A 22,870-nucleotide genomic window follows, 5' to 3' on the forward strand; every position below is an offset into this window, starting at 1 on the left:
ATCGCTGCACTGTATTGCAACCCTACGGCCTCGGTGAGATATGCGGGGCATAGATCACCACCACTTCCCCATCCGGAAAGGCACTAGGCAGGGTTGCCCCCTATCCCCCATCCTATGCGCCATGGCTATAGAGCCTCTAGCACCATGGTTCTCAACTGGTGGGTCGTGACCCAAAAGTGGGTCTCGGCCCCATGTCCAGTGGGTCACCAGATGCCTTCCACTTTTCTAGGTGAGAGTATCCTTGTCCTCCCCTCAGAGAAGCACTGTCAGTTCTCGCACCGAGCAGCCATTCAAAAATATGAACTTGAGGTGGGGCTATGGCCGCGAGGGAGCTCCATCCATACCTGCATTGCTTACAGCTCATCACTTTCTGGCTCCCGGCACCTCTACGGGCACACACGGGAGCTTTACAAGCAATACACATATGGATGGAGCTCCATCACAGCTCAGCAGCCCACACTGGACCCCAGGTTGAGGATCCACTCCAATTTGCATAATGGCAACACAAACACACCTCCTGCCCACAGTTCGATCGCCTGCACCGGAAAGCGCAGTACCGCAACAGGGAACATTGCAGTGCAACTTGGGTCGCGACTTAATGACCGAGGACAAATGTGGGTTCCGAGGTTAAACAGGTTGAGAACCACTGCTCTAGCACAACTGATTAGAGAACACCCAGACATCACAGGTATCCCCCTAGCAGGACACCATCATAAACTATGCTTGTTTGCTAATAACATCTTACTTTTCCTCTCTAACCCCCTCATGTCCCTTCCCAATTTACTACAGACGGTGAACCTGTTTAGTCACCTTTCAGGCCTGCACTTAAACCCAGCGAAATCAAAAGCCCTAAACATTACACTACCCCCACCCCTACTTGACCAGCTTAAAACGGGATACCCATTTAAATGGGAGCCATCCTCACTGAAATATTTGGGTATACAGTTAACCTCCACTTATTCGTCCTTGTACTCGGCAAATTACCCCCCACTCTAAACTAAACTTAGAAACCTTTTGAGGATCTGGCATACCTACCCCATCTCGTGGCTAGGTAGGATTGCGGCAGTCAAAATGACCCTGCTCCCTAAGCTGTTGTACCCATTTCGGGTCCTCCCGGCGCCAATACCCTCCCATCAATTCAGGGCCTTCCAGAAGCGGCTTTCTGCCTTTATATGGTCAAACAAAAAAACAAGAATCCTGCAAAAAACGATGTATCAGACCAGAAGCACGGGTGGACTGGGAGTGCCAGATCTCCAGAAATATTATATTGCAGCCCAATTAGCAACTGTGGCTAATTATCACGCCACAGATGAAACCCCACTCTGGGTGTCGATTTAGGCTCTAGACTGTGATCCATGCACCATAGATAATTTGTTATGGATGACATCTAAAGACAGATCCGGCATCACTAGCGACATAACCCGCTATTCCCTTCGCATTTGGGACAACTCTAAATACTCCAGCGGTTTTCTGTCCCCACATCTGCCCATGTCCTCCTTCATTCACCATCCAGCCTTCCCACCAGCATATGACTCTACAGCCATCTTCCACAAATGGAGAGAAAAGGGAATCACCCGCTTCTCCTGCTCCAGGATTTTGCCTTTCCCAGACCTCCAAACTAAATATGAGCTCCCGTCCTCAGAAATTTTTAGATACCTGCAAATTAAAAGCTTTATATACGCCGAAGCTAACCCTGAAAGGTAACCTTTTGGCATTATCACCCTTTGAGAGAATATGCAAACACCACTGCTTGTAAAAGTCTTACGTGCGGACACTCTATGTTTGAGTGTACGTACTGCTTGTAATTCAACTTTTATATGTGGAAATTAAAAAAAAAACTTTTGAAACTAAAAAAATAAATAAAATACTTTGAAAGTAATGTTTTTATTTTACTGTATGAACGATATTTGCCACCAAAACCTATGTAAAATGTCTTGTTTATGTGGGGGGATAAATTAAAAGTTCCAGTAATACTGGAACTTGACGATGATGTCCCTTGGTGGACCATCTTTAGTGCGGTGGATTCTTTGAAATTCCAGTCTATCATGTGGGATAGATGGTGTCAGCTCCTGGAATAGGGCTGTAATGAAAGCTTGAAGGTCAATCACAGATTCAGGAATACCTCGGATTCGCAGATTAGAGCGGCGTGATCTGTTCTCCAGATCTTCCAGTTTAGATGACAGTTGTAAGTTGTCATCTTTAATGGCTTCTAACTCGCGGTCATGGGCACTCATAGAGAAGGTGACCTCATCCATCCTGGATTCCAGTTCGGCGGTTCTGTGACCCAGCTCCCGGATTTCCTTTGTCAGTTTGTCCGTTATTTGCCTGGAGGTGCTTTGTAGAGCCTTTTGCAGCATGCGATCGATCTTTTGCAGCAGCACTCTGTGGCCTGATTGTTCTCTGGTAGGGGAGGGGGAGCTGGCTCTGCTGCCTGTGTCGTCTCCCTCTGAGTGTAGAAGGAGGGGGGAGGAGGCCCGTTTTTTTATGTGTATGGGAGTCGGCGCCATCTTGTATTTGGTGCCTGTCAGGGCAGTCTTGATGTTGTGACTCTGCTGTCTCTTTTTGGGGGTTTTCGAGGACATGGTTATGTGGCCGAGACTCTGCGGTACCTGTCGGTATGTTCGGTCGGGTGATCCGTCCGTTTGGCTGTGCAGTATTTCCCCCGAGACGCCGGCGAGTGACGGAGCTGCCTTAGGTCACGTCAGCCATCCAGCACGCCACGCATGCGCCCCCGTATTTTATTGTTTTAATAGAAAAGAGTCATAATTACAAACATGATCATCGAGGACTTAACCAGCACAGTGCCTGGCATCCTCACAGAACTATACTGGCCACCGTAACTGTTATCATACATGTATGAAACACAAAAGAGTTAGGGCTAACGTGGGGTGAACACTGTACATCAGAATGAGGTAGAGTCACAATGTATACAGAAATTATCCACACTTAACAAATTCAAGATATTCCGAAGGTGATCAGAAAACAAAAAAAACAACATAGATCCAAAAACCTTCACAATATCGTGCCCTTAAGCTCGAAGGTGTGGCTACACTAGATGAGAGGGAAAGTGGTGTAAGACAGGGGAAAAGAGGGATAGAAAAAAAGTATGATAGCAGTAGGATTGCATTGAGAGAAAAAAAGGAAGAGAAATAAGAAGAAAACTACTCTGGAAACTACTCTGGAGAGTCCAACTCCACACTACATCATATGACACAAAGACAGTTCACAGAGCGGCAGATATTCCAGTGTAGAGCATCCATGGGGACCATATTGATTCAAATTTTGTGCACGTGTCGAGGAGAATGCTTTGCTTCCTCTCTTGAACCATTATCCACAACATTTTCAGTTTAACCTGTTGAAAGGGTATCGTTGGCGACCGCCAGGCCAGAGGGGTATAGGACGAGACTAAACCCCCACTCCATTTAACTGAGTTCCACAAGGCCAGAGAGTGAGATAGAGTTGGGGCCAGAACGACCGGTCTCTGTCTCGGGGTCAGCCACTTCAATAACTCGATAGGTAAGCCCGAGGCAGAGAGCGATTCCATGGAGATTCAGTCAGGGAGGTAACCCAGATTATTTACTGAGGAAAGTTGTGAAATCCGTGCTGCTCTGTAGTATTGATGAAAGTTAGGAACGCCCAGTCCACCCAATCTTTTAGGTCGATATAGTGCTGCATTAGGGAGACTATGTCGTTTGCCATCCCAGATAAATTTTAACACAGAAGATTGAAATTTCAAGAGGTCAGGTTTATTTATAGCAATGGGTAAAGCCCTAAAGTAGTATAAAATTTTAGGGAGAAGAGTCATTTGTATTGCGTGTATACGACCGAGCCAAGACAAATTACAAGACTTCCATCTAGACAGGTCCTCAAGAAGTTGACAAACTAGAAGGGTATAATATGACTTATACAATTGGAAGAAGGAAGCAGTGAGCTTAATCCCCAAGTATTGTATGGCGTCTGTGGACCAGGTGAAATCAAAGTGGTCAGGCAGTCTGGACCCATAGTTTCTGAGGGAGACTCGCATTAAGAGCTAGAGATAATCCAATAATTTCAATACATTAGGGAGTCTGGTCAAAGGAGAAGTAACAAATAACAACAAGTAATTGACAAACAGGGCAAATTTATGTTCCTGAGGTCCACAATACACCCCCTTAATATCCACATTTTCACGTATAGCGATAGCCAGGGGGTTCAATCGCAATAGCAAAAAGTAGTGAAGAAAGCGGACATCCTTGACTAAAAAATAGAAATGGGATCTGAGAGGTATCCCTGCATCTTAATTTGGGCAGATGGATTGTTGTAGAGCACCTGCAACACGCTCAGAAAAGAAGGGCCAAAACATCACCTTTCCAGCAGAGGTAAAAGGCAGTGCCAGGATACCGAATCAAAAGCTTTCTGGAGGTCAATAGACATAAGCATCCCAGATTGGGAGGGGTTACTATCCCATCTCGATTGTAGTATAGTCACAATATCAATCGCACTCCGAATCTGATCAGGGCCCTGACTACCCACTATGAAGCTCACCTGGTCCTTATGGATATAGGAGTGTAAGAAAACATTTAGTCTATTAGCGAGAATTTTGGTTAAGCATTTCAGGTCATTATTGATTTAAGGATGCGGGATGACCGTGAGAAAGGCCCTATTAAGGTCTGAGTCTAAGGAGCCTCCCGTCCAAAGCTCATTAAAGAACGCCTCCAGATGAGGAAATAAAACCTCCGAAAATTTCTTGTAGTATCGGCCGGCAGTCCATCCGGACCAAGGGCCGACGAAAGCGTTGCTTGTTTAATCGCCTGTTTGATTTCAAACTCCGTGATGGGTTCCTCCATGATCATTTAATGGCCAGGAGATAGGGATGGTAGAGGTATACTATCTAAAAACTTTCTCAATGATTCCGGGGACACGGGAGTGTGGTCTTGATCGAATTAAGGAAATATGTACCTGAAGAACAACGTATCTTAGGCATCGATTATACTGATTAGTGTGGTTTACGTACAGCTTTCAATGGAACCGCGCTAATTAGCGCGGTTTTGGACATTTTTTATTGCGTTTCAGCACTGAAACGAAATTATAAACTACCAAAATCTTACTTTTGAAATCAGTGGTTTCCGGATCAGCCTAATACTGTTGGGACTTGGGACCAGTGTGGGGAGAAAGAGTTAAAAAAAACCGCATACACTACAGCTCAGGACCTGGAGACAAAGGGGGAGAAAGAGTTTTAAAAAAAACACACACATACACTGCAGCTCAGGACCTGGAGACAGAGTAAAAAAAAAAACACACACATGCTGCCGCTCAGGACCGGGAGACAACGGGGGAGATAAGTAAAAAAAGACACGCACATGCTGCAGCTCAAGAACGGGAGACGGAGGGGGAGAAAGACAACAAACTCACCTGCCGAGTCCACGGAGGAAACATTTGCTGTCAGACAGCAGGTACAGCCACACTGGCTCCACAGTCGCACGCAGCGAACCTAGGGGCGGGGGCCAGCTCACAGTGGTCGAAGCTCGGAGCCCTATACCACAGCGGCAGCCACTGACCGCTAGGATTTTTCCGCCCTCACCCCTTCAGTGCCCTCAGGCGGCCGCCTGACCTGCCTTGCGGTAGCCCCGGGCCTGCATGGAGGTAAAATGGGGGATCTGAGCCGAGTTTGGTGCATAGTAAGAAATCAGAGTGACTAATTTATTATCTAGGTATCCCTTCACAAGCAAATGGCGACCCTCTGGGTCTTTAATCTCCAACAATGAGCGAAAAGAGGCATGTTTAGCAAAGCAAATAGCTACACCTCTAGTCTTGCCCTGATAAAACTGTGGGTAATGTTTATTTAGGAACGTAGGTTGATACGAAAGAGGAAAGAGGGTTTCTTGTAAAAAAAAGGATCCCCACCCGCTGAGAGTGGTAGTATTGGAATGCAATTTTCCTCTTTGCTGGAGAGTTCAGACTTTGGACATTATGGGAAGCAAATTGAATTGCTCTAGTAGTAGACATCAAGGTGACATACTGGGATGTAGCGTAAAACTTCTACAACTTCCTTCTAGTACATGTAATGGTTTCTTAGAGAGGAAACACTAAAATAGTACTTACTTAGAGGCTGCATATTCCGTAAAGAACATGACTTCTTGGCAATTAAATGTTCGCAGGGAAATGGCTTCTTGTTGCAGTCTCTGGTGTCTAAGTCCTTTGTTTTAGAGTTCCATGATGAGTCCTCTCTTGGCCAGAGTGATGTCCTCTCTTGCCTCTTCTAAAGTCCTCCCTCACCTTTGGGCTGCTGGCTTTTATTCAGAGAAAATGGCATCCCACTTGTGGGTGTTGCCCCTCAAAACTTGTATGAGAGCAAAATATGATGTATTTCACTTTTCCACCTCTAGGTGGCAGCGTTGTATCATGACTTGCCATCAGTAGTTAATGGGGAATAAGCCTTGACCAGTCGAGGCGTGATTGTTTTTTTTATCATTAAAGTTTATTAAGTTGTCATGTATAATACCTACAAAACATACACATTCAAGCAAAAAGAAACAAAAATCAAAACAGAAAATAGCTTAAGAAAATAATGCAGAATGTATACATTGTTAAAGCTTGCAAGTACAGCACATATCAAATATCAAGATCATATCAGTCTGAGAAACATCTACAATACCTCTACCAGAAAGTCCATTGCAATACATTCAATCAGTTTTAACCAAACATCTAGGGCAGTGGTTCTCAACCTTTCTAGGGTCGGGACCCCTTGGTAACATTTGCCAAGTTGTGGTGACCCCCCCAACGGTAAAATTGAGGGATGACGCAGCTGCTGCGCTAGGAGAGGGCTGAGGAGAACTCTCACCTAGCACAGCAGAAATCACACAGCGACCCCGCAGCTTGAGTACCGCTGGTGTACGCCGTCATAATAAAAAAAAACACCCTAGGAATGCATAGCTAGATTCCTATTGGCTATTTCACTTTGCAATAGCAAACTAGCTATTGCACCCGCCCTCTGCTGATGTCAATCAGTAGTGGGGACCTGATGGAGAACTGCAGGTCCCCCTCTGCTGATTGGCAGCAGCAGAGGGCGGGTGCAATAGCTAGTTTGCTATTGGCTATTGCAAAGTGAAATAGCCAATAGGAATCTAGCTATGCATTCCTATGGTGGGTTTTTTTTTCCTGACTTACGGCGACCTATGTCCCCCAATGTCAGACAAAAATGTTTACTCTGCTCGGGAGAAAGTGTTTCTCTCCCAGGCGGCCGGGAGCCGCTATCTAATAGCAGGAGACTCCCGGGCTACCCCTGGCAAATCGTCATTCGACCCCCGAAGGGGTCCAGACCCACAGGTTGAGAACCGCTGATCTAGGGTCTGCTAGCCAGCACGACCATTGGTAGGTAAAAAGATGGTTGTTAAGGTTGACTTTGGTAAAAAGAAATTCAAAGTGCATGGTTATTAAGGATTTGAATGACATTACACAACGGAGGGGGTTCAGGCTACTTCCAGGCTCTTGCGATAGCAAGACGAGCAGCAATGAGGACATGAGATATCACTGTACGGATGTTTTCGGCCATTCTTCCAGACCTATTCCTAATAAAGCGAATAGTGGGGATATATTGAAAGAGATCCTAGTAAGAACGGATATGAGGGTGGAAATATCAGACCAAAAAGATTTAAGGGAAGTGCATGACTACCATATATGTGTCAAGGAGCCCACCAAAGAGACTCCTTCAGATTGTACAGCGAAAAATAATATGCACCGAATCGGTTGGCTATGTCAAGGGGATTGTAAAGTCTGTTCCCAGTTTCATCTAGGATGTAGGGAATTTTTATATTTGCTTTGCAATTATTAAATTGTCTGGCTATAAATGCTCCGGGTTTATTACCTTGAGCATAGTACTTCAGATTCAGACGTTTAATCATGAAGTCGTATTGGGACGTTAGAAGAAGGCTTAGTTCATGTCTAAATGAAGTTAAGGCGACAGAGTTGGCATGGTCAGGGGCTGATTTATTGACAACTTCTAAATTGCGTATTTTATCTAGGAGAGCTGTCATAGCACTACCGCACCTTCGTTTCTCCTGCGCTCCCAATTTGGTAAGCAGGCCTCTAAGGAAGGCTTTATGTGCATTCCAGACCACGGTATGATTACTAGCAGTAGAGGAATTGATGTCGAAAAAGGCTTTCAATTCAGATTGAACTAATTCCCTATGATTGGGGTTAGAGAGTAAACTCGGGTTGAATCTCCATGTAGGAGTGATACGAGGAGATGCAGTTGGGAAGAGAGTAAGCGAGGTAGGAGCATGATCTGACTATGTTATTAACCCAATTTCCGCCCTGGAGACATGTTGTAGTGTGAATTTGTCCACTAGAACATGTCTGAGGCGTGATTGTTTACACAAGGTTTCTCCATAACAGCATCCCATTGTGATACGAATAATGGGGAAACAATTAAAGAAGAGAAACAGAAACAGTTCGGTCTATTTAGAAGGCACCTTCCATTGTGAGAAACCAGCTTTCTGTCAAGCCAAGGAGACACTACGTCTAATTTGCAAGTCCTGTGCGTGTCCGAAATATCCATTAGCATTCTCAGATATATATATACATATATCTATATACACACAAATGTAACATATATATATATATATATATATATATGCATTTTACATTTGTGTGTATATAGATATATAGATTGAAGAATGTCATATGCAAATTGTTATAACACTGGAACACTGGTCAACACATTTTTTCTGGCATAAGGTATTCCAACAGTTTTAAGGTAATGTAGGGGTGCTGATTCCAAATCTGGCGTCGGTTTTTGTCTATCACATCAGGTTTTTGAGATATCAAATACTGCATTTTCAAGAAAAACAGCAAATGTATGCTCATATACGAATAGCTATACAGGCATACATACAATAATAAGATGAGATAAGATACTCTTCTTTCATTTTATTTTATATTTTTATTTTTTTAATGTTTTATTACCCCATAAATATAATTTGACATCATTCAATTTTTTTATATTTAAGTTTTTATTCAAGTTTTAGTATGTATACAAAAATCTAAGTCAGCAATAACATTAACATTAGTTAAAAAGCAATTGACTCATCAAGAAGAATATACCAATCTAGTTGATGCAATAGTTTGACAATAAAATAATTATAATTATAAGAAAGGAAAAAAAAACAAAAACACTTCTTATCTCTAATTCACGGAAGATGATATATCATCTAGGAGCAAGATATTGTCATTAGAATTTTCAAGTGTTTGCCAAGGGTACCACACCTGGTTAAATTCATGGATATTGTTGTGCAATCGAGCCGTTAAGTATTCCATGTTGTGGATTTCATGGATCCTTTGCACCAATTCTACATGGGACGGGGGTATTTTTTGTCGCCATTTTAAAGCTATAAGGCATCTTGCTGCCGTGAGAACATGGTTAACAAGTTTAGTAATATATTTCGAGTAGTGTGGTATGGGAAGGCCTAAAAGCAAGTATACAGGGTCTTCTGGTATAGTCTGGTCCGTTATTTTTTGGAGTAGCATCATTGTATAATTCCAGAAAGGCTTTATTTTTGAACAATCCCAAAATATGTGGAGTATACTGCCCTTTAAGGTCAAGCATCTCCAACATATTGATGGTTGCGAAGGATTCATGTGGTTTAACACCTCTGGGGTACGATACCAATGGTAGATAATTTTGTACTGATTTTCCTGGTATAAAGTACTGATAGAGGTCTTACTAGCGTTAAGCCATATTTTCTCCCATTCCTCTTTGTCTAGTGTTCGGCCTAGAGCTCTCTCCCATCTACACATAAAGTTGTGTTTCGGAAAAGGTGCATTACAAATCCAATTAAGTAATTTATAAATGTCAGCTATCAGGTGTTTGCGAGTAGGTCCTTCTAGACACATTCTTTCGAATGGTGTTAAAGGTGAGAAAATAAGTGACAGGGAGATTGTGTATGCATAATGGAGATATGTAAAGAGAGATCTAGTTGGTAGATTGAAGTCAATATGTAAGTTCAAGAAGGGCAATAGGGTCCTATCTATTTTGTGGATTGATCTGACCATGGACGGGCTGTATATCGGTTTAATGTGGCAGGAAGGAAGGGAGTGTATAAAAATTATCTAATTGAAGTAGTTGTCGAGGTAAGTTTAAATTTAATCCCTGCAGAGTGCCATATGTCTTTAGTGTGTTGCATTGTGGATAAGAGCGAGGGCACATGTGTAGTCTGTAGATTAGGTCATAGGAGACCGTTTAGATGTAGTGGTGTAATCCAGAGATTTTCTATTTCTGCCCATCTATTAGGAGGGTGTAAGAAGGACCAGGATGCTATGTGGCGCAGATGGGCTGCTGTGTAGTATTTTAATACATCTGGAAAAGCCAGTCCGCCCTGTGATTTAGATCAGTGGTTCTCAACTGTTGAAGCTGTGTGTCCCGTTTAAGCTTACTGCAAAGCGCAATACAGTGCCCTCGCATTACTGCTTTATGTGTCTCCCATAGAGTACTAGAGAGATCTACGGTTCCTTTATTTAGACAAAAATATTCTAGTAGGGAGCTCTCTAGTTGGGATTTAGTTATTTCATTTTTAAGAAGCCATTCGTTTATGCGCCAATTGTAAAATTTTACCGGGGGAGGGAACAAACGCATCGATAAGACTATGGGGGCGTGGTCTGACCAGGTAATGGAAGTAATTTCTGTGGATATATATATGGTTCAATCCCAATAGGGCACTCTGTAAAATGAAAGAAGAGTGCCCTCCTATCTCCAACCCTCGACAGACTAGGGATCACTGGGAACCCCACACCGGAGGGCACAAAGAGACTCGCACACCAATTTCAATTACTGCTTAAACGATATGCCCTGTTCGATGTATGGAGAACTCAGAACCCAACAGACAGGCAATTTACCTTCTACTCCAATGCACATGGAACCCACACAAGAATAAACCGTTTCTTAGTCAACAACAAAGCATTAAATGCCACTATTTCTGTTGTGAAGTAACACACATTTCAAACTCCTTTTACTACTGTCAATAAAAAGTCTCCATTAACTTGAATCATATGTGGGCAGTCCCATATTGAGATGAAGCCCTTCAACATCATTACAATAAACAAGTTGATCATCTGAATGGAAGTACTTTCGCAGTGCTGCTTCTCTGTTACGATAAAAGGAGACACTAGTGCCAGGTCTGAGTAGTCCTTTCTCTTGCAGCCTGGAAGCCAACAATTCAGCAGACTGATTTGGCAAATACAAATCTCTTACAAGATCATTCAATTCAGGCTGACTAAACAGAGACATTTTATCACAATCTGCATCAGATGGTGTATATTCGATCTGAGCATCATCATCTGTAGAAGCAGGTAAACTGAGGGATTCAACATCAATCTCTGGTAGCTCAGTAAATACAGGCCCAGGTATTTCCTCACAATGCTCAACTGGTCGTCTGGCAGATGGGATATCTGGGCATTGTAAGTGTTGTTTGTTTTTCTTATTGAAACCTTTTACATTGACAAGGCAGAAGTAGCAGTTATCCAAATGTTTTTTAGGTTCTCTCCAAACCATTGGCACACCAAACTTCAGCTTAGCATTCTTTCCTTTAGACCATGATCGCAAAGTTTCAACGCAGGTTTTACACACTTTGTGAGTAGCCCAATTTTTGTCTTGGTCTCCAAGTCGTACTTTAAAGTAGGCAAGATAAACCTTCTTGACAAAGGTATTGATGTTGTGCCTTTGATCCTGCAAAGTGAAGCTGCCACAGATGTAGAAGAAGATATCTGGGTCATTACTGCATTTCCTTCTTTCGGATGTTGTAGCCATTGCTAGATCACTCCCCGCAGGAGGAAAATATTAAATAAATGTGGATATCTACATAAAATTATATTATAATTGCTCACAACAGGGCTTGGTTGCTCACAACAGGGCTTGGAGAACAAAGTGCCTGGAAGCTAAGTGGCGTTAAAAAATTGGATTTGAACTGTTTGGGATATCTTAAGTGCTTAAGGAAGAAATAACAGCGGCGGTTTTATTGGCTCCGTCCCACTCTGATCTCGTGTATGTGACTATACCAGTTTAACCTGTTGGGCATGTTGCATTTTCGTTACAGTTAATGATTTAATTGCCATATTGTTTGTCACATTGAATACACGTTGCACTGAATATATGTTGTGGTTTACCCACGGGAAAGGAATTAGAATAACTACAACAGTATAATCAATTCATATCTTAGTAAGCTAAGGATATCACATTTTTATTTTTGGAGTTTATACCTTTTTTGCACACTTTTATTCATAAGTTCACACCCCCTAATGTTTTAAACACATATAGTGTTAAACGTATTTCATTTGGGTAGAACCTATTACAACACTGAAAAGAGACACACACAAAGAATCAATTATTCACAAAGATTTAAGTTTATTATTCACAGAGTTCAGTGGCACTGAAGATTACAATCATCACACTTATATCACCCATCATTTAAAATATGTTTTACTATATTTTTTTTAACTATTTTATTATTTACAACATAACCACCACGGATGCTACACTTGGATCAACATAGTAACTTATAGTTTATGACACATATGAGGGTATGTAAAAACCAAATAGAATAATTAAACCAAGCGCAACATATTAGCCCTTCTTTTCAGCGTTTAACATACATTGTTGCAGCTGGTGCCTAATATTGACTCCCAGCGCAAACTAATTTGTTTGAAATAATTGAATGTGTATATGGTGTGTTGAACATCTGTATTACATATAGGTTTCTCATTTGTACTGTGGATAATTTGAGGGTGATATTGGAAGATGTAGCATGGATATGCCACAGTAAACTCTAATCTAATGCTTATTGTTACCTATGACCTGGATACCATCTCACTGTCTTTTCCAATCTCGTTTTAGACTCAACCAACAGTGATTCTGCCAAAGCAAAGGTAAGTATATCGAGAATATATGTTGCATGTATACTTAACATGGGCTTAGAGCTGTTACAAGAGAATACAGAACTGAAAAGTGATATGAAATCTGCTCCTTGGGTTTCTCATGATGAACATGTTCTATGTATTTGTTTTTTTTCAGAAAAAAAAACCTTTCTGATGTTTTCTTATTAGTGTGTTTTGTGTGAAGTAGGCAATTCTGGATGACTTAATGGGGGAATTTATCAAAACTGGAGCAAACAGAATCTGTTGCAGTTGCCCATAGCAACCAATCAGCATCTCTCTTCAGTTTGCTCAGGTAAGATTTTCAAATGAGAGAGAGAAGCTGATTGGCCGCAGTGAAAATGTGCTCCACATTTTGTCTGCTCCAGTTTTTATAAATTCCCCCCAATGTCTTTCACATCAAAAACAACTTTTTTTATGCTAAGCAATAAACATCTTCAGTGTGTTTTGTAGCTGGTCAGGCTACTTCACCTGATATTGTGCAGCAAGATTATAAGTGGAACAAATTACATAATAACTTGAAATAACTTAACTAATTTGAAATAACAAAAATTAATACATGCTGAGATAGAATTAGCCTCTTCACGACTGGAGACGTACACTGTATGTCTCCATCGTGAAGTGCCGAAATGACTGCTCACGTACCCTGTACATGAGAAGCTATTTTGGGACACCGGTAACTGCTGAGAATAAGCGGTTACCGTTCATTAAATGATGCCTCGGTAATGAGGCATCCATTAATGAAAGAATTAAGCTTTTGTAAAAGCTTAACTATTAATGAAAGAATTAAGCTGTTACAATTACCAGATTGCTAACAGCGATCCAGTATTTGACAGCTGAAATAGCCATGATGACTTTGCCCAAACATGGCTCACCTGTTACAACTGTAAACAGTTGGGTGGAGCTAGCTGTCACTGTTAGCTCCACCCAATTGTTTATATGTTGCCGACATCTGTCGGAATGCCATTCTGCGGTGGGTGTTCGTCACGAGTGGGCGGGACTGCGAATTGCCCCATTAAAAAAATGATTTCTATTCATTTTTTTATTGTTGTATTTTTTATTTTGTTGAATCATCGTTGTGGACGACGCTGTACGTCGTGATTGAAGCTGGATTACGTCGGTGGATCCATTTTTGGGTTTTTTTTTCTAAATAAAAGTCTTGTCAAAAACTTTATATAACAAATAAAGGATTTTTTCAAAAGTCTGACCTTTTTTAAAATTTGATTTAACCCTTTAGTGAATGGGTAGAGGTTCAAGTACCCCTTACTCATTCACAATGGGGGGGCACATCTGGGTGCCCTTTTATTAAAGGCGTACCCTGATGTGAAAAAGCCCCTGCCCGCACCCCCACAACCAACGCCCCAGGGCTTGTGGGGAAGAGTCCCTTGTCCCCATCGGCACGGGGACAATGTGCTTTTCCAGGGGCGACCCTGGAAAAACACCCTCCCAGTGCTGAGGGCATGTGGCCTGGTATCGCAGGGAGGGGGGCACTCGCTCTCGCCCCCCTTTCCTGCCCTGCTAGGCCTGTGCTCGGATCAAGGATCTGGTATGGAATTTTAGGGGGGACCCCATGTTTCCCCAGCATTTTGGGGGATGGGGTTCCTCCTTAAAATTCCTACCAGACCTTAAGGGCCTGGTAGGGACTTTAAGGGGGAACCCCACACACTTTTTTTGGGGGGGTGGGGGGGGTTTACATGGGGTCCCTCCTAAAATTCCTACCAGACCTTAAGGGTGGGGATAACTTTTGGGGGGAACCCCACACTTTTTCTTTTTTTTTTTTTTAAATGTGGTCCCCCCTAACATTTTTCTTTACAAATGTCATTTTTGCTGCAGCAGGTTCTGTACCTTGTACAAATGTACCACCGTACAGGCAGTTTAAGGGGACCCCGCAGGCACAATATTTAAAGGAATTTTTAATTTTTATTGTTTTACATTAATTGATGTTAAAATCACTGCTCCTTTAAAAATTGTATTTTTTAAAAGTGATTTTTTCATTGATGCATGTTCCCCAGGGCAGTACCCAAATCCCTGTACCCTTTTTATGGCCATTAACTTGCCAATAAGCCTTCAAAATGGGGTCAATTGATTTTTAAAGTTCTACCCCCATAGACTTGCATTGAGTTCGAATTCAAACTTTTTCCATGCGCGAAAGTTCGAATTCGAACCGAACAAGGGGTGTTCGGCTCATTACTAGTGCACACCGCTCTATTTCAGTTTTAACAGCTCTGTAGAGATTGGGACTTGCCCATGGGCAGGCTGTTACATTCTTCAGCACAGTAATCTGTAACAATATATTTCTATGCTGAAACAGTGTATCAGACTTCTGATTGTTCTGGGAAAGATCAGAAACCGTTAGTGAGATCTGACTCTGACATGCTTCAGAATCAGAACTTCAGGTACAGTCATTAAGGTTGTTATTGGCTGTTTCTAAGTTTGGAGCAGCCTAATAATAACCAAATAATAATAATAAAATAAATAATTAAATTATCAATTTTTTACTTAACCCCCTCATGACGGCGTTGTTCAAAGTATGTATGTACGTACATAATATGTGTGGGTGCACTTGGTAAGAAAGTATATTACTGCCATGGAAGAATCACACAGCAAAAATGTAAAAAGTGCATCAGTCAATAACGAACAGAAACTGGAAAAAAGCTCAGTCAGGAAGGGGTTACAGTTGTATTCATCCATAGATAGATAGATTGTAGGAAAGCCACTTGTGTGCAGTCAGGAAATGGAAATATATGCAGCTTTATTGAGAGCAAACATAAAAGTCTCTTTCCCTCAATAGTAATGGAGTTTTTCCAATGCCCACTTAATCGCCAAACTCTCTTTTTTCACTGTGACATAAAGCTGTTTTTGAGGCAACAACTTCCGACTCAAATAAAGAATAGGGTGTCCTGTACCACCCACGTATTGTGACAAAACTGCACCCAAACCAACCTCTGAGGCATCTGTCTGGAGTCACAACAACAGGTCTCACCAGGGCTGTGTACAGATTTTACCAGAGCTGCGTACAAATCTCACCAGGGCTGCACGTTCAGCGGACATGTGGCGGGCTGAACTGGCTGAATGGGTGGGTGTTGGGCTGAACGGGTGGGTGCTGGGCTGAACGGGCCGGTTCCGGGCTTGTGTCGGCTTCGGGGCTGTACTCTGTGTGGGGCTGTCCTAAGCTATGCCAGCGCTGGGGAGGAGGAAAAGATTGGGGCCTGACAGGACAGGCACTGGCAGCCGAACTTGTTAAAAAATGTAAAGGGCCAGTATCAGCCTTTAGTATTCATTTTTTAGACTTTTTTTAGATTTAGACATCCCTAAAAAAAAGTAAAGAAGAGTCAGTGGCGATGGGCTGAAATACGCAAGGTGGTGGTGGTGGTCAATAACCCCAGTACTAGTGAATCAGCACAAACTGTGAGTAATCTAACTGCTACTACAATGGATAATTCAGTGATAGCTGTGTTAACAGCCAACTTAGAGCCTACATTGAGAGATATACATGCAGCAGTAAAAAAGTGTAACATTTCACTTGCTGATGTAATGAACACAATGCAAGGGTTGAAGATCCGGGAGCGTACTACAGCTTTAGAAGATAGGGTGAATAATATGGCAGATGTTTTGACCCCTATGCAGAATGAAGTGCAGTTTAATACCCAGCTCATTAATCAACATGCGTTCCGCTTAGAGGACATGGAAAATGGATTATGCCACAATAATGTGAGAATTGTAGGCCACCCAGAGGGAGCTGAGGGGAGGATTCCTAAAGCTTTTTTATTGAAACCTGTTTGCGGGATATACTTGGGGTGGAACATCTTACCCCTCATTTCTCTGTGGAGTGAGCCCATAGAATCCCCTGCATCCCCTTAAGAATCCCCTGCATCCCACCTGGAGCACCACCGAGACCATTTCTGCTTCAGCTGCTAAATTATAAGAGATCATGATTTTATACTGCGAAAAGCCTGAGAACAAGACAATCTCATAATGAATAGATCAAAGCTTTTTTTTCTTTCCAGACTTCTCAGCAGAAGAAGTGTTTTTCCTCATGGAATGGATTGGGAGATCCATTAAAATGACAGGCAATGTTTATAACAATTAAGACATATTCTCCAGCAATTATCTGTCTGCAGGAAACACATTTTGAAAAAGCTACCAGACATTATTTAAGACACCGTCAATATAATGTCAAATACCATTTAGCAGAAGTTCAGCGGAAACATGCTTATAACATAGCAGTGCATTATGGATAGCATTGGGCACAGGACTATTGTTAAGGCGGAACTCTGTGTTTAGAATTGAACTCACTTAGTTGCTTGTAGAAATTACCAAGGTATTAGGTGGGGTTATTATGTATCTTTGTTCAGCCATAGGATTTCCCCACTTGTTTTGCCCCTGTGGGGGTAGAGGGGTTGTTTGTTTGTTTAGGGTCTTTTTTTTTCTAAAATATTTTTTTAGAGATTATTTATATATTTGTACACTATGTTATTAAGATCTGTCACAGAGTTTTTAAACTTATCACAGGGTAATTATATGTTATGGGTTCTAAGAAAGCTGTTTTCTCAAGGATTGTGATAGGATTGGGAGATCCATTAAAACAACAGGCAATATTTACAACAATTAAGACATATTCTCCAGCAATTATCTGTCTGCAGGAAACACATTTTGAAAAAGCTACCAGACATTATTTAAGACACCGTCAATATAATGTACAATACCCCTCTTATTTAAGGGCTGTTACTGTCTTTATTTCTAACATGTTAGAGTTTACCTGCAGACAGGTGAAGTTGGATCCACTGGGTCGCTATGTGTATCTATATTGTATTATAGATATGTTTGCATGTATTATAGCTAGTGTATATGTGCCTCCTCCATACTCACCTAGGGTGTTAAAGGATTTGCATGATTTCTTAGTGGATAAGCTGGAAATACCTGTCCCGGTAATAGGGGATTTTAATACCTATCTTAGCTTGTCATTGAATAAATATGGATCCCAAGCCGCTGTAATAAATTCAGATATAACTCCATTTGCTAGATTTATTGGAGATATTGGCTTGTATGACGTTTGAAGGCTGAGGCACCCTATGATTAGACAATTTTTTGTTTTTCACAATCCCATATAGACTTTTCTCATATACTTGGCTTTGGCTATGGAAAATATGTTATCATATGTTAAAGAGTCTCAATATATAGCATGTGGCCTTTCTGATCACTCTCCTTTGGTGATATATCTCCAATTCCAGTCTAGACGCAGAACAGTGTTTAGGAAAGTTATTTCTTATTGGCTCCAGATAATTTCAAATCATAATATTTTACCATTACAGGAATATTTGATTTATTAATACCGTAGATCCACTTGTCCTTTCCCTATAGTTTGGGACACACTTAAAGCCTTTCTCCGGGGTCTACTTAAGAAAGAGATGGTTGGGATAAAAAAAGGAGCCTAGGGCCCGAGCAATCAATATTACTGAAGCAGTTCAACAATCAGAAGCTATATCTAGCCTGTCCCATGATATCGAGTCAGAAGATTTAGGTGGAACCACAGGAGTCCTATAAGTGGTTATTGTTATTGAAACCTGAAAGGAAAAGGCTTTTCTCCCCGCAGCCTAATTTTAGAGAAGAGGAGAAGGTTGGACATTTTTGGCTACTATTGCTCGGTCACGGAAAGTATCTTCATATGTTAATGGTATTTATAATGATCAAAATCATTTTGTGACAGATTTGTCTGAAATCTTTAATATTTTTTCAGCTTTTATCATGATCTGGATAGTAGTAAAGTCTCTTATGTTTCAGACGACCTGACACAATTTTTAGATTCTGTGTATCTTCCAAAGCTGACTGAAGCAACAATATATTCTTGACAGCTCCATTAAGGATGAGGATGAATTCAGAGCTGTTTTCAGGGCAGCCCCTAATAATAAAGCACCAGAGGTCGATGGATTGCCATTTGAAATTTACAAAACATATGATTCTATTTTAATCCCTGAGCTCACAAACATTTTTTTTTTTTTTTTAATACATGAGGGAAAACAAAAAAAAAGGGGGGGGGGAATCCAGGAGAACATGCCTCAGCATACAATATAAGAGGTGATTATGTGCACAGCAATGACATTCCAGTTACGGTATTAACTCGTGTATTTATTTTAGCCTAAAGAGGCAGAAATAGGGTCCGCACATTGTAGGATCCCAAGCGTTGCTAAAAAGTTGCATTCGTTTCTTGTATTGTGACTTTGCTTGGGGCCTAGAGGAAGATCAGTCTGTCATTACTGTGTTTGCTTGAGAGGTCGTTCAATGCTGTAGAGTAATGACTCGGTTCGTCCTGGGGATTTAACACCACCTGGGGTGAGGTAGGGTTTGGAAGAAGGAAAAAGGAAGAGGAGGGTGCAAAGGTTCCTTAGTGTATCGTAGACGATAGAGGAGACTTGAGAGAGGGGGGTAGAATGAAAAGTAGGTTATGGAGAGGGGGAAGGAAGGCTGGGGAAAGAAAAAGAAGGATGAGGGGAAGATTAGAGGAGGAGAAAAGAGGGCGTCTCCCTTTCTCTCACCCTCACCTGCCTCCAAGCGTCCCAAGAAGAGCCTCAGGGTCTTTTTTACCTTTTGTAGGCGGGGCTAAGCGACACCACTAAATATTGGCTGGATTAAGGGGGGAAGTGAGCATGTGAAATTCCACAGCAAAGGAGGGGATCAAGTGATACTATGTTAGGGCTGCGTATCTGTCAGTCGCTTTGAACATGTGCCAGGCCGCCCACGTTTTCACAAAGTGGGGCATGGTGTCTCTATCACTGGATATTAATTCCTCCATGTGAGCCACCATGTCCACTCGCGACAACCATTCTTTAATTGTCGGTGATTCAGGTTTGTTCCAGTGTCTAGGAATCACTGTTTTAGCCGCGTTCAGCAGGAGAAGTGTCAGAGATTTTTTGGAGATGTGGAGTGATTCATCAAAGTGATATAGCAAGAGGGAAACTGCTGAGAATTTCAAGGAATCTCCTGTTATATCTCTAATGAGTGAGTGGACTTCGGTCCAAAACTTGGTTATGCGTGGGCAGGACCACCATATGTGAAGTAGTGTACCCACGTCACGAGCACATCTCCAACAGGTGTTGGGCGTATTGGGAAAGATGCGGTGAAGAATCTCAGGGGTTTTATACCACCTGGATCGTATTTTGTAGTTGGTTTCCTGAATTTGGACATTCAATGAGCTCTTCATTAGCAGTTCGTCCATTCTTTCCTAGTCTTCAGGGGTGAGGCTGATGGACAGTTCCCATTCCCAAGCCTGTGCAGAGGGAGTTTGCGGGGGTGAGGAGGCCTCTGAAATAAGGGAGTAAGCTTCAGATACTGTGTGCGAGATCCGTCCTGATGTCTCGCAAAGTCTTTCGAATGGAGTTAGAGGGCGTGTAAAGTGATGTCTAGTTTGTTGTGCATTAAGGAAATGTCTTATCTGCATATATTTCCACAATGGCAGCGGTCCATCTTGGGCCTCTGAGTTTCACGCTGCCAGATACCTAAATTGCCCTTGGCTGTCGAAGAATTTGTTCACTGTCGGGGACTCCGTGGGGGACCAGCATTTTAGAAAAGCAGAATGGAGGCCTGGAGTAAAAGCCGGGTTCATGGTAACCGGGGTGAGGGGGCCGGGTGTGGACGAGAGTCCCGTGTTCCTGCACACTGTGTCAAAGAGGCGCAAAGATGCCCCCACCGTCGGGTGTGAGAGCACCTGGGAAGAAAATAGCGAGCGTTGTATCCAAGGCCAAGAGCCAATTGGAAAAACTGCTTGAAGCTGTTCAATTTGGACCCAGTCCTTGTAAGGCCCGTGGCGAACCCAGTCTAGGACGCGGGCTAGGTGACATGATCGATAATAGTTTAGTACATGGGGAAGTCCTATAAGCCTGAGAGTTTTGGGCGGGTCAAGGTCTGGAACCCGATTCTTGGCGATCTATCATTCCACAGAAAGTTGCGAAACAGCGCGTTCACCGAGGAGAAGAAGGCTTTGGGAATGGAAATGGGTATAGTTTGTAACAGGTATAGGAGTCTAGGCATGGCAGTCATTTTAAGAATGGCTGCACGTCCAAACCAGGAATATAATATTTTGTTCCATTCTTTCATGTCTGTTCTAAGTTTAGATAGCTGGGTGGTGAAATTGAAGGAGTAAAGCAGTTGCAGGTCATTAGGGAGCTCAATCCTCAAATATGTAATGGATAAGTCAGCCCAACTAAATGGAAATTGGGATTTGCAAAAGTTAACCAGGTCATCTGGAAGGGAAACGTTTAAAGCGGCAGACTTGGATAGATTAATTTTGAAGAATGAAATTTCCGCAAAGTCTTGGAAGGCTCTCAACCAGTTAGGAAGCGAAATTCTCGGTTGTGTCAGAAAAAATAACAAGTCGTCCGCGAAAGCGGCTACTTTGAATTCCTTGCATGCTGTAGGGAACCCATGTATGCTGGAGTCTGAACGAATTATCCGGAGAAAGGGCTCCAGGGCCAGGACAAAAAGGAGTGGTGATAATGGACATCCCTGTCTCGTTCCATTGTATATGGGGAGGGCCTCCGACAGTGATCCATTTACGCGAATCCTTGCAATCGGATTGTGGTACAGCAAGGCTATGCGATCCATCATTCGCAACCCCATTCCAATGTGGCTCAGGGCCGCGAAGAGATAGTCCCATGCCACCCTGTCGAAGGCCTTCTCCGCATCAGTGGATAAGAGAAAACCCGCCCGGCCACTACTCTTGATCCAATGTTGAAGGCCTATCGCTTTAGTGGTGTTATCCCGCGCCTCCCTTCCGGGGATAAAGCCTGTCTGATCACCGTCAATGATGTCAGGGAGAAGGTCGGCCAGACGGTTTATTATTTTTGCGTGCAGCTGAACATCGATGTTGAGAAGGGATATGGGGCGGTAATTTGCACATAAGTTTTCATCTTTTCCGGGTTTCGGTAACACCACATTGTGAGCTTCCAGTAGATGAGTGGATTTGTGGGGCTGTCTAGGGGAAAGGTCAAAGGCTGTAAGAAAGTGGGGGATAAGGTGTTCCGAGAATGTTTTGTAGTAGTGTGACGTGAACCCGTCTGGTCCGGGACTTTTCCCAGATTTTAGTTGCGATATTGCTTTTGCTACTTCTTGAGAGGTGAAAGGAGTGTCTAGCTCTTTTTTGAGCTCTTCACTTATGGACGGAGGACTATGCGTCGACAGGAAAGAGTCTGTTTTCTGGCCTCACTGCCGGAAGGTGATACGTGTGGAGGGGCAATGTTGTAGAGTTGTTTATAGAAGGACCTAAATTGTGAGCAATGGCTCGTGTTGATGTGCCATCCTGGAGGATGGGCGTATATTGGGCGTATCTATATGCTTATTGCCCCTTGAGTCTATAATCTGGGAGATGGTCCTAGAAGCTTGTTGGTGTTTCAAGGCCCTCGCTGAGTATTTACCCGCTTTATTGCCATGCTCATAATATATTTTGCTACGGGAGATGAATGTTTTTTTAGTAATTTCCTGGATTATCTGAAGGAGTTCATTACGAGCCCGGGTCAATTCCGACAGGTGAGATTCGGCTAGTGATCGCTTATGGAGCGCCTCTAGGGCGTTAATGCGGGCTAGCAGCGAGGCGCTGTGGGCCTTATTGCGTTTGTTGGTGAGAGCTTGGATGTGTATAAATTCCCGTTGGTCGCTCAGAGAAGGCGATGGTCATGGAAATTGGAGCATGATCCGAGAGAAGCATTGGTTCTATCGAGGCCCCTTTCAAGGTAGGTAAGTCAATTTGTGAGAGAAAGAGAAAGTCTATTCTGGAATACCTTGAATGTGGATGAGAGAAAAAGGTATAGTCCTTTACCGTGGTATGGATAAACCTCCACGCATCATGTAGGGTGAGGGATGTCAAGAGTTTCTTAATCGCGCGCAAGCTCCGGAGCGGGACCGAGGATTTGCCAGTAGATGAATCCAGGAGCAGGTTCAATGGTACATTGAAGTCCCCCCCCCCCCCGAAAAAAAAAAA

The 22,870-nt window shown here is 42.6% G+C and overlaps 1 protein-coding gene across 1 annotated transcript in view; it reads left to right on the plus strand.

Moving 5' to 3' along the window:
- The window catches only part of LOC108796752 (rho GTPase-activating protein 23-like), a 257,499-nt gene that overhangs the window by 199,618 nt on the left and 35,011 nt on the right, over positions 1-22,870 (plus strand). Inside the window, exon 15 of the mRNA XM_018568267.1 lies at positions 12,863-12,894. Within this exon, the coding sequence (XP_018423769.1) occupies positions 12,863-12,894 (32 nt within the window). The remainder of the gene's footprint in view (positions 1-12,862; positions 12,895-22,870) is intronic.

This window comes from Nanorana parkeri, unplaced genomic scaffold, assembly GCF_000935625.1.
Source record: "Nanorana parkeri isolate BGI_ZX_2015 unplaced genomic scaffold, ASM93562v1 scaffold1165, whole genome shotgun sequence".
NCBI classification, from domain to species: Eukaryota; Metazoa; Chordata; class Amphibia; order Anura; family Dicroglossidae; genus Nanorana; species Nanorana parkeri.